The sequence below is a fragment of the Puma concolor genome, chromosome B2 (assembly GCF_028749965.1).
Source record: "Puma concolor isolate L17-30 chromosome B2, mPumCon1.1.hap2, whole genome shotgun sequence".
Classification (NCBI taxonomy): Eukaryota; Metazoa; Chordata; class Mammalia; order Carnivora; family Felidae; genus Puma; species Puma concolor.
Genome location: NC_141671.1, coordinates 99,471,390 through 99,484,406, shown reverse-complemented (window position 1 = coordinate 99,484,406; position 13,017 = coordinate 99,471,390). Strand labels below are relative to the sequence as shown.

The 13,017-nt window shown below is 42.8% G+C and overlaps 1 protein-coding gene across 1 annotated transcript in view; it reads right to left on the bottom strand.

Annotated features, from left to right (window-relative positions):
• Window positions 1–5,515: 5,515 nt before the first annotated feature.
• AFG1L (AFG1 like ATPase) overlaps window positions 5,516–13,017 on the bottom strand; it is a 208,482-nt gene continuing 200,980 nt past the window's right edge. The window contains exons 12-14 of the mRNA XM_025925758.2: window positions 11,839–11,979; window positions 9,478–9,591; window positions 5,516–6,674 (exon numbers count right to left, since the gene is read on the bottom strand). Coding sequence (XP_025781543.2) covers window positions 6,546–6,674; window positions 9,478–9,591; window positions 11,839–11,979 — 384 coding nt within the window. The 3' untranslated portion in view covers window positions 5,516–6,545. The remainder of the gene's footprint in view (window positions 6,675–9,477; window positions 9,592–11,838; window positions 11,980–13,017) is intronic.

Genomic DNA, 13,017 nt, shown 5'->3' with positions numbered 1-13,017 from the left:
GATACCATACATAAATCCAGGTCATTGCTTCTCACTGTTGCAGAGGACCCCCTGCAAGCTCAGGGCACCCTCCTTAGCCATTCCCCCACTGACAGACTCCCTTAGGTGGCCTCCACTTAGGCAAATTCTTTGACGCTCCATTTTCTCATTAAACAAAAAGACCAGTAGTGATCACACCTCCTTTTACAGAGTTATTGTGCCAGTTGGGACTTCAGAGTCTTGCCAACCACTGTGATTCCGGTTCTTTGCCATCGCACACGTTACAGTGAGGAACAGCCCCTTTGTACATGCTCCTACGCCCACATCTTTCCTACCCCAGACATCAGGGTCCACAATGACTCAATAAATGGGGGCTGTTATTTTTATTTTATTACTACTGGAGCAGGGAAGGGCACAAAGCACAGGATCTGGGTCCAGAAGACATGTTTCCCAGCTGTGTTACCCCTGGCTTCCATTTCCTCATAAAAAAGTAGGAATATTCGGATCTCCCTCAGACTGCTATGGATGAAATGACAGGGTAGGAGCGAGTGCTTTGTGATGTAGGCAGCATGCTGGGTTAGCTATTCTGTTGTTAGTGGGAATGGGGGCCAAAGGCAGGAAAGTCTAAGAAAGGATGAGAAGCGGAGGAAGGAAGAGAACAGGCCCTAGGAGGCAGCAGGAAGGCCCTGGAGATGTCCGTCTGTGCCAGTGACCTGGGCTCCAGGACCTCTGAGCAGCAGCCTTTGCTCCCTGGGAAGTGCTCCAGGTGTGGGAGTCAGAAGACCCAGCTATAGGCCCAACTCTGTGTGGTTACTGGCCGTGCGGTCATGGGCAAGCGCCCGATGGGCAGTGATCAACCCCGGCTGCACATGAGAACCCATGGGAGCATTAACAAGTACTGGCCCGAGGCCCCACACTTGACCAAGTGTATTGGGCTCCCCAGGAGTGGGACCTAGGCCTGGGAATAGGCAGCTTGTGTGATTCTTGGACTTTTTTTCCTGTCAGTTCATCCCGCTGACCACAAGATGGTGCCCTCTTTCTGGGAAATCTTTGATGATCGCCAAACAGGCAGCAATCTATTTGCTCTCAGGTCCTGAAAGAATATATTTGAATTTAACAATCTTCACAGCATCTCACTAAGCCAGAATTCCATGCCCTTGGGTCTAGCACTTTAACGTGTCTATTTTCTCTTCAGCTGGAAACCTTAGTGAGTTGGGATGTGTCATCTACTGTTTTGTTTCCTCAAGCGCTAGAATGCGAAGCAGAGTAGGCATTTATTACTTTGTGATTCTAGTCATTAGTATCTATAACTGCTTTTCATCTACCACTTGCAAAGTGCTTTTCGCCAAATATTCTCAGAAAAACTCTGTGAGATGGGTATTACTATTCTCACAGATGAGAATTGATGAGAAAACTGAGGTTCAGAGCACTAGTTCAAGGTCACAAAGCAAAAGCTGGCAGAACCAGATGCTGAACCCTTCCCACTATACTTGGATGAGAAGAGAAGGCACATCATAGAGACTAGCAGTCAACCACTGGGGACCCAAAAAGTACAGCCCTGAGAAAGGAAACCTCTCAGGAAAACCTCTGGAGGACTTCCCAGGCAGGCAGGAAAGACAGAGGTCCTCTGGACTTTGACGTTATCACAGACAGCAGGTCGGTAGACATGTCTGACTGGGGCTGAGTGCCTTGCTGAGGTAACAGATGGGCAGTTTCCAGTGTGAAGCTGGACAGAATCAGCAGACATTCAATGAAGAAGACAGACTTTATTATTTTTAAAGTTTATTTGAGAGAGAGACAGACAGACAGAGCACGTGCAGAAGGGGCAGAGACAGAGGGAGAGAGAATCCCAAGCAGGCTCCGCACAGTCAGCAGAAGGCTGACGCGGGGCTCGAACTTATGAACCATGGAATTATAACCTGAGCCGAAACCAAGGGTCGGCCGCTCACCGACTGAGCCAACCCAGGCGCCCCTATTATTTTTAATTTTGTGATCCAGGAAAATGAACTGCTATGCCAATGAGAAAAACAAATCTTAATTCTGCCTTAAGAAAAAGGTGGAAACTCAATCTCCAAAGAAAATCTTTTTCTACCAGCAAGGGATGTCTTACGGGTCAGTAGATCTGAGGACGGTGATTTACAAGATCACAAGATCACTTGTTACAGACTTGCTGCCACACAAATTCTGGCTATCAGTCAGGAACCCAAATGTCAGAGCCCGGAGACCCCTATCTCTCAGGTGCTTGTATCCCAGACGAGGTGCTACAAGTAGAGGTTCAAGTACGGACTCAGGGAGACTGTTTTCAGGACAGATAATAAATCAGTATGTGGGTACTTTTACTGGCTCCAATGTACATCCTAGCAATTCAGTATGTTGTTTTACCATTTTCTGTGCCTCAGTTTCCACGTCTGTAAAATGGTAATCTATCCCACAGGATTGTTCTTAAGGATCAAAAGAATTTATTTATAAAGTATTAGAACCATGCCCAGCATATAGTAAGCACCATGTGTTTCTTACATAATGCTAAAGAAATAAGTGGATATGAGCTCTTCCACTTACATATTTTACAAGTAAAATCTTAAATTTGTTTTCAGAATTCCAAGCAATTCAAATATGTTATTTGTACACTTGCAGCTACAAGAAATCTACTTCAGGAAGATTCAAGTATTCCTTATGGCTAAAATCTGAAATCCCACTGAAAATGCATAAATTGGATTAGAATGGTACTGTAGTCTTTGACATTTTATAAACATCAGAAATAAGTTAAAAATTCTCTAGGCCCACCACATCTTTCTTTTCATTATTACTGATGTTGGCAAATAAGCCTATCCACTGCTAAGGTAATCCAAGAAAAATGCAATGATCAGATTTTTCTCTCTTTTAAAGAAAAGTTGCCCTTTTTCTCTACTTGATTGCTTCTAAGTTTGGTAATTAGTGGTCATTGCGGACGGTGCCCTGGGTATTTTCCTGACTATAAAGATTTCCTCGGTCTGACTTTCTAAGGTGCATGGGAGGGTTCCACAAAAATACTCAGGTCAAACCTCCATCTTCAAGTATCAGTTTAACGCATTAAAAATAGAGAGAGAGAGAACATTTGCTTTGAGAGATTTCATGCAACCCCAGGGAGAAAGACTGGAATGTTGAGAATGTAATAGGGACAGGATTTGCAAGAAAAACACATGAATTGAAACACTGCTTTCCAATCTAAAAGTTGTTTTTCATGTCTCATCTTGGCATTAATTTTTTTTAGCACCATACTGTTTCCTGGTAACAGCTTTTTTTTTTTTTTCTTTTTTTGGTAACAGCTATTCTTTAAGACTTGTTTCTTTTTCTTGCAGGCTGTTTATGAAACAGACTCTGTGGAGAGTAGATGGGGATAAAGACGTGCCATTTCCAGCCACCATGTAACTCCCTCCTCTCCCCAACTCCCAGCTCAGACAGCCCCTTCACTATGGCCTATACTGCCGGGCCCTGGAGGAGGTGAGGCATAGGGGGTGGGACAGAGGTGGGGAGATGATCCAAGTACTCAGGTGGAACCTGAACTACAATTTGCCCTATAGAAACAATATTTAAAAGTTAAAGTTCTTTAGTACCAAAATTATGGGTCAGTCACACTGAGAATTCCATGGGCTTCTGTGCAGTGAGCCAGGGCCCTAACATCACCTCATTGTTTCCATAGAAAAATGAAATTCTAATTCCAAATACCTTACCTCAGCTGAACTTTTACAATAGTATTTGAGTACAGACTAGTTCACATACACCCACACCCTCAGAGACAGTTCCTCTATCAGTCAGGCTAACCATCTGTCTGTCTTTCCATCCGTTCATACGGTCTTTTTTTTTTTTTTTTAATTTTTTTTTTCAACATTTATTTATTTTTGGGACAGAGAGAGACATAGCATGAACGGGGGAGGGGCAGAGAGAGAGGGAGACACAGAATCGGAAACAGGCTCCAGGCTCTGAGCCCGACGCGGGGCTCGAACTCACGGACCGCGAGATCGTGACCTGGCTGAAGTCGGACGCTTAACCGACTGCGCCACCCAGGCGCCCCATCATACGGTCTTTTTATTAAGGTATAGCATAATTGCCAAAGAAATGTGAAAAGCAAAAAGCTAAGATTGATGGAAACAAGTTACACATTTTATACTTACAGAGTTCAAAGCAATGGTTCTGTTGTAAATTCATATTCACTGAAGTTTTTATAAAAATATTAAAAATAACCTCTTTTTTATAGAGGTGATGTGGTATAAAGCACAACAAGTGAGTTTTGTAGTTGTGAATCTTAGGTCCAGCTACTTAACTTTTCCAAGCCTTGGTTCCTTATCTATAAACAGGGATGATTATATAACTCTCTAGGCTAAATTTTTTATCTGAGATAATATAAATATCTAGCAATAAATCTGGCAGACAGTGGTTATATCCCATCTTTGTCCCTCTTAACCTATTTGGCCTGTTTTTGAACTCTTTTTGTTTCACTTCAATGAAGATATTTTTACACTTAGCCATAAAGAAGGGTGAGATCTTTCCATTTGCAGCAACACGGATAGACCTAGAGGGTATTATGCTGGCGAAGTCAGTCAGACGGAAAAGGGCAAATATCATACGATTTCACTCACACATGGAATTTAAAAAACAAAACAAACAAACAAAGAGCAGAAACAAACCCACAAGTACAGAGAACAAACTGATGGTTTCCAGGGAAGAGGAGGCTGGGGGGATGGGCAGAATGGGTGAAGGGAAATGGAGGAGAGAGGCTTCCAGTTATGGAATGAATAAGTCACAGGGATAAAAGGTACAGCATAGGGAATATAGTCAATGGTACTGTAATAGCGTTGTATGATAACTACACTTGTGGTGAGCACAGCATAATGTACGGACTTGTGGAATCACGTACACTTGAAACTAATGCAACACTGTGTGACTATACTTCAAGTTAAAAAAAGTTTAATGTTTTTTTAATGTTTATTTATTTTTGAGAGAGATAAACAGAGTGCGAGCAGGGGAGAGGCAGAGAGAGAGGGAGACACAGAATCCGAAGCCAGGCTCCAGGCTCTGAGCTGTCAGCACAGAATCCGACGTGGGGCTCGAACTCACAAACCAAGAGATCGTGACCTGAGCTGAAGTCAGACGCTTAAATGACTGAGCCACCCAGGCACCCCAGAAATAAAAAACTTTTAATGTTTTTAAACCCACAGTTAATCTTCAGAATCCTTGATTTAAACTTCTCTCTATACTTGGGTACCCTATCCATCTATCTGCTTGACTTAGGTTAATGTCCAAAATAGACCCATGTGGACAGATTCACGTATAAATTCAAAAGATTCAAAAGGGCTTGTGTTGACAACCGTAATCATTTGAACTGTGCCTACTCCCCCCACGTATTTGATTTTCACAATATGTTATAGATTTCGCAGTTTTCCTTTTCTCTTTTTTCCTGGAAGAGGGATTTAGATCCTATTAACAGCCTCAACTCAGATCCCTTCTGGGATAATAGCAAAGTCAGGCTGTACTTGAATGAAGGAAGGAAAGACCTCGATGAAGGACAAGTCAGATTTTATTTAAGCAGGTTCATCAGTGTTCCTTCCCATTTACGGTTAAGTCCATCTCACCACAGAAGCAGAGGCGAGAGTGGGGAGTGCATTTGGCAGCCAGAGCAAAGGCGTCCAAGCGCTGGGCAGAGTCTCCCGTCCACTGGGGTCCTGCTGGCGTCAGATGAGCTGGAATCCGCTCTGCTACTTTGTGTGCCCAGGACTCTGTCCCCTCCTGACACCCTCTCGCTGGCCCCTATTCCTGGCATCTGTTCCTCTACTGGCAGTCAGACTTGGGGGATCTGCCTGCGGGTTAGAATTTGACACCCTCGCTCCTTATTCTGTGGTGTCATCCTCAATTTTTTTCGGGCAACTTCGTGTCCACTGAAGATCTGGTCCTGCCTCTGCCAAGCCTGATAGCAGGTCAAAAAAACATACCCTCGGTTGTGAGGAATCCTGAAGGCCTGGGAGATTTAGTATCATTCTTGGCCCCCCAAAATCACACATATAAGCCCATATTCTAAAATGTTATTCTCTTTAGTTTATAATAAGATCAGAAAGTTTCTTGGCTTTGAATTGAAATATAGGGGTTTTTCTCCCCTCTCATAAAAGATGCGTTTGTATCATGAGGCTAATATGCAGCCAAAGCTCGGAGATTTCCATAACAACACCACATGTAACCGTGTGTGTGTGTGTGTGTGTGTGTGTGTGTGTGTGTGTGTGTGTGTGTGTTCAAGGATCATTCAAGTGGCTTAATACGAAACCAAAAGGTCTGGTCCTACATTAATCTTCAGGGGTGATGATTTTAATTTTGTGGTGCAGAAATAAAGCCAAATAAATAGGCAAAAAGTAAACCTACAAAAATGGCTTTGACTTACGAATCCACTACTACATCTCTGAGGGAAATTTTAGATAAAAATGGTCCAGGGGACAAAGTGCATAATTAACGATGAGAAAACGATTCCTTCAAGTTCCATAATGAAGAGTTCTCCCCGCCGTGATCATCTGTCCTGAGTTTTATTCATGAAAAAGTCACGGTTACTTCTTGCCTCTGTCCCCTTCATTCCAGTACTGCTCAGTCTGCATTTCTGTGAGCCGGGAAATCGTGCGCTGAAACGCAAAGATTTCCTCTTCTCCGGTAAACATGGAAAGTCCTTCTGCTGAGTCCTGGTTACCAAAACACAAAACAAAACAAAACAAAACAAAGGAAACAACCCAGCACCAATTAAAACTACCACAAATGAAGATTTACAAAACTAAGTACAGGGTTAAAACAACTTTTTAGGTTTACTTTTTTTGATTTAGATTTTAAAATGTTTCATACACTTTTTTTCATATATAATAATCTCTTTTCATATATAATAATCTCTCTGGATACTAGAGAATCCACTAATTTAAGCCAATAATCAATGGACAGAACAAATTACCAGGGAGAAAATGATAGGCAAAACATAAGAAGAATAATTAAAGCTGAAACAATGCCCCAAAATCCAAATATGAACATTTTTGCATGAAGAAAGTTTTTGCATGATGAAAGTTTTCTGCAGACTCTGAAGGAAGGACACGTCAGACAGAAAAGAATTCTTTCTCCAAAAGTGCACACCAGAAGGAAGTAATGCCCAAAACACAGCAGTTCTGGCAAGTTTGGAAGAGGCTGACACGTCCCTCTGAAGCGTCACAGGCAGGGCCACATTCCCAACCAGAGGCCCTGAGGATAAACTCCTGCAGAACCTTTTCCTAATGGGCTGACACAGAGGTCCCCTGTGGGCCTAGAGAGTGGCCTGGAAGCCTACTTTGGGAAGGCAGAGCTGCCCTTTGGTCTTGAGCTGCTGGGACATTTTGTGATCCCACCAACCACGGTTAAGTCGGGGATCCCTCAGTGAGGGCAGCAAACAGCCTGGGACTGGTGATAGCAACATGGGCTTGTGGCCAGTAAGTGAGAAAGAGAAATTGTGTCTCTTTCCTTAGGGGTTTCTACCACATTTCTTCAGAGAAAACTTCTTGACTCCTTAGTCCACGTATTCCTGGTTGACCTACTGCAAAACTGCATGACCCTGTGGTCCAAAGCCCTCATTCCTTCATAGATTATTGGCCCCACATGTTGAGCTTACTTTACCCTACATGTGAACCCTGATCCTAGGGAGAAAAACTGAAGCGCCAATGATTTAAAAAACTTTAGAAACTGAGATGATATAGCCCCTCCAGTGTATTTTTTCAAACAGTAAAAGATATTATTTGGATACACGTATCGTTCTTAAAGAAACCACCATTTTGAAAGTTCTTAGCATACAGATTTATAAGTAGCTATTTATTTTTACACATAGGTTTAAGCAGTCATATTTTGAAAGTTCACTTTTAAAAAAAATATTCAAAATTTATTTTTTAATTTTATTTTCTTAATGTTTATTTATTTTTTGAGAGAGACAGCATGAGTGGGCAAGGGCAGAGAAAGATGGAGACACAGAATCCAAAGCAGGCTCCAGGCTCTGAGCTGTCAGCACAGAGCCCGATGTGGGGCTCAAATTCACGAACCGTGAGATCATGACCTGAGCAAAAGTCAGACACTTAACTGACTGAGCCACCACCTACTAAGTGCCCTGAAAGTTCACCTTTTTCTTTTTTTTTTTTAATTTTTTAATGTTTATTATTACATTTTAATAATTATTTAAAAATTATTAAACATTTTAATGTTTATTTCTCTTTTGAGAAAAAGAGAGACACAAAGTGTGAGCAGGGGAGGGGCAAAGAGAGAGGGAGACACAGAATTCGAAGCAGGATCCAGGCTCTGAGCTGTCAGCGCAAACCCTGACATGGGGCTCAAACTCACAAACGTGAGATCATGACCTGAGCCAAAGTCAGACACTTAACTGACTGAGCCACCCAGGTGCCCCAGAAGTTCACCTTTTAATGAATTATAGGCCTCATTTCCCCAAACTCCTAAGATTGCATAATTTCTACTTGGGTCAATAAGGAAATGTTTCCTCACTCCAGATGGTCTTTCAACTCTGGGGTTGGAAGAATGGGCTCCCCTCATTCTGGAGATTATTGTTTATGGATAGCTTTAAAATTTTGACTAATATTTCAACTGTTGAGAAATATCCCCTGTAATGTTCATACAGAATAAGGAAATGTAAAATCACTTTAGGTTGGCCTGGGGTGAATCACCAGACCCCAAGATCCAGGAGGACTGAGCCAGCACTGGCTGGTTCTCTACAGCATGTTTATGGAATAGGTGTTGGGAGATGAAAGATGGACTTCTTTTTAAACCAAGGGTCTTGCCAGGCACTCTACGGTCCTGGAATAGTCAGCCTGCATGCTTGGATAGTGTATCTTGCACTCTACAAGTCCAGTAGACACGAAGAATATCTACAAAAGGCAGCACGGTGGGGCGCCTGGGTGGCTCAGTCAGTTGGGCGTCTGACTTCGGCTCAGGTCATGATCTCACGGTCCGTGGGTTCAAGCCCCATGTCGGACTCTGTGCTGACAGCTCGGAGCCTGGAGTCTGCTTCGGATTCTGTGTCTTGCTCTCTCTCTGCCCCTCCCCTGCTCATGCTCTGTCTCTCTCTGTCTCAAAAACAAAAAATAAAAACATGGAAAAAAATTAAAAAAAAAAAGAAAAAGGCAGCATGGCGTAGCAGAATGAGCCCAGCACCAGACACAGGTGCCCTGGTGTCCAGCTTCTGGCCTGCCCACCATTAGTCAGCAGGATGATCACAGGCCCACTGGTCCCCTTCTCTGGTCTTCGTTTTCGTTATATGCAAAAAATGGTCATGAAGATTCCTTCCACCCTAAGATTTTATTTTCTACTTTAGTGACATTGAGAGAAAGTCTGCTATAATGGCTTTAGAAGAAAGCAGCAAGTCAATAGTTAAATACGTATGGCATTCCTTCTTCAAAATGCAGCCACGTATAAAACCCAAAACAATTAGGCTGTTTTATAATAAAAAGAGATTATGTTAATATTGTCTACCTGGCTCAGCCCCAAGTCATCCATCAGTATTCTGCTATCCTCCAACTCACTGTCATGATGTTGATGCAAAAATAAGCTTGATATAGGAGTCGATGCAGAACAAATTATGCGCACCTGAAAGAGAGGAGAATGAGGAAATGGTATGACTCCTTACATGTTACAACTCGAAAGTAAGAGCAAATCTCTCATGAAATAATATTGTGTTTGTCATTACAGGGAGTTTAGATGTTCGCTTTTAGAACGTCTGTATTCTTCCTAATAGTTTGTGTTTCTTTAAAGTGGTATTTTTAAACTGCATAGTACGTTTCTAAATATTTCCTTACAGCTTGTAATATCCTGTAAAGTAGGAAGCAAAGATTTTCGTGATGCCAGCTCAGGTCTCCCAATCTGAAGTCCAGTGGTCTTTCGGTTACACCTTGATGTTGACATTTACACCTGGCTGGTTGGAGCCCGTCTCTGTGTACATCAAAGATGCTCCTTGCAGAGGTGACTGCTAAGTTCAATGCATTGCTACTCTAATTACACCCTGAATTTCTAGAACCTACATTTATATCAGCATCCTACACTAAGACATTCTTCAAAAAGACTAAGCTTGGCATTAATATTTGTTGATTACGTAAGTGTTTGAGTGTGTATATGTGATCATATATTGGAAACAGCTTTTATATCTTTATAAACTCTATGTCCACAAATTTAAAGATAATACATACTCTTCTTGATGCTTAACAAGTCCTGAATTTGTTTTCAGGATTCACAGCTATCCTTTAAAAAATCATTATTTAAACAACGATACCAATACTTGAAAATAATGTATTGACATTGGGACTAGTTTTTCCATCTCCAGACGGTCTCCTACCTCCTCTTACAAATTCTTTTTAATCACAAATGACACTTCTTTCATCATTGAGACAGGAATACTCTGATTTCACAAATTTCCATGAATACATTCTAGAATAATGTCTGTTTAGCGCTCCCAACTTCTGAAATAAGAGAATTTCAATGATTCTCTAAAAAAAGAATATCAGCCCTACATGTGTGATATATAGTTAAAGCAAATGTTAGGACAGTGGTTCTGGTATTCCATCATATTGCCACAGAAATCTTCTTTCCCATTAATTAAGAAGTGAAACAATGGGGGGTGAGATAGGACAGAGGGAGAGGCATATGTTTTCCTTAAGTTATTCCTAGCTGAAACATGAACAAGTAAGAGTTTATCAATCCTCTTACTCTAAGAACCACCTACTAATGCCCCTCTGCCACTTTCTTCTTGAAGCATTGCCCTCTAAAAACAGAGGGCCACCTCCAGGCTCACTCCCTTCATGCTGGACTCCACATGATTATTTCAGAGCAGGGTGTCTGGATAAGTGATGCAGGAGACAAGAGACCGGACTTGATCCCCTAGCTTCCTTCCTCTCCTGTCTAGCTGAGCATGTGTATGCTGGCCCCATTGGAGTGTGTGGCACATTTTGAGGTGACTCACTGTGGCAGAGTCCTCTCGGCACCGTGCCTGAGCCAGACTGGTTGCCCTTTGTGCTCAGGCCTACCACAGGGCCTTTGCTGCAAGCTGCAAACATGCCCCCTGGTGACCCCTTTTCAACCTGCACTGGAGTTTAGCCATCGCTTCTCCAGCATTTATAAGGAGCGGTGGAGGAGCTTGTGAATCTGCAGATGAACAGCCCTGGGATTAGGGCTCATTTGCTGGGCTGGGGACAGGGTGGGCTCTGGAATGTGGGCCTTCGGTAGCCCAGAGGATTCTGATGTAGGCGGTCCACAGCAGGCCTTCGCTGTGTCCACCCCCACTCCCCACCTCCAAAGATCAGCCTTCTCTCCCCCAGACCCTCAGAGCACCATACTCCTCTCTCTCCTTCCAAGAGATCAGTCCTCAGTGGTGACTTCACATTTAGCTCTGTGGATGTCTGATTAATGTTTCTCTGACACTAGACTATAAGCTCTATGAAGGCAGGCACTAGACCTGGCTTCGCCTGTCATTGAATTTCTAGCATTTAGCACTGCTTAGCATGAAAAAGGTTGCTGAATGAATGAATTAATGAAACATTAAAATCTCACCTCTCCCTCCTAGTGGATTCTGGTACTTTCCTCCTGCCCTCAAATGCCACATGATATTCGAGTTGCCTTACATGCTCATTTAATCCTCAAAACAACCAAAACAACGTTTTAAGTGTTCTTCATGGATTAGCTTATTTTGCCCTCAACAACAACAATCCTCTGAGGCAAATCCTATTATCCCCAATTTGCAGAGGAGGACACTGAGGCACAGAGAATAAACCAGGATTCCAGCCCAGGCAAGCTGGCTCCACAGTTCAAAATGTTTAGTCTTGAGAAAATGCACTACATCCTTACCTTGAAATCATAGAAGTTATCAATGAGAGTTATGAATCTTCGAGCTTGCGTCCTCTTGGCCAGCGTAAATTGTGGAATGTTTCGTAAAAATACTGTATCCAAATTCTTTGACAGTTCCAGATAGTCACTGGCTCCAAGTGGCTGTAATTAAAATGAAGTAAAGACTAGAAACCTAAAGCCATTTCTGGTTGCCCTGCCTTAATTTGAAAACACCTCCTTTTCTGGTCATGGTCGGATCTAGGGGGTGGTTTGGGGTAACCTGACCAAATGGAGCAGTTTTCACAGCAGGTGAAGAGCGGTGTCTACTGAAACTGTAATAGCGATGGAGGAAAGGGGCAGGAGAGAGGACAGAGTGTGGTGAGGAGTGAAAGAGTATCTTGAGCTGCCTCAGTTGTTAGGCTGTAGGTCCCTGACTTAAACTCACCCTTCAATTTTTTTATTTCTATGACATAACTGTAAACGTGTCCCAACAAATCCTTCTTATGGCTCAACCGCAAACTGTCACTGCCACTAAATGGTGCTATCTTACAATGGCAAGCCACCTCTGATGTCACCATTTTGAAATACAGACTATGCTTCAGTATGAAATCATCAGAAAATGGGGCCTCTGGGTGGCTCAGTCAGTTAAGCATCCAACTTTAGCTCAGGTCATGATCTCACAGCTTGCGAGTTCCAGCCCCGCGTCGGGCTCTGCGCTGACAGCTCGGAGCCTGGAGCCTGCTTCGGATTCTGTGTCTCCCTCTCTCTCTGCCTCTCCCCGGCTCATGCTCTGTCTCTCTCTCTCAAAAATAATTAAACATTAAAATAATAATAAAAAAATCATCAGAAAAAATCTTCCATTGAATTTCAAGTACACGTGTTCAAGAGCAAGATAGTGAACAATGCCAGCTTCTATAGGAGATACTAGAGGGTTTCCTGACCAGAAGCAGACAGAGACCTTGAGCATAAGTTGGAGCAACATGTTCTCTCTTGATGTGAGGAGGGTCCAACACTCAAGGCTCACAAAATTATTCACAAAGGCTCCACCTATAACGTAAGGCACTTCTTCCTGAAACATGAATTTAGCTCATGAAAATCGTGAAAACTATCTGCAAACACATTCTGGGACACAGGCTGTGAAGCCTCTCAGTTTCGGGCAGAATCCACCAACACTCCACCCTGTCCAAAAACCTCTCCCTT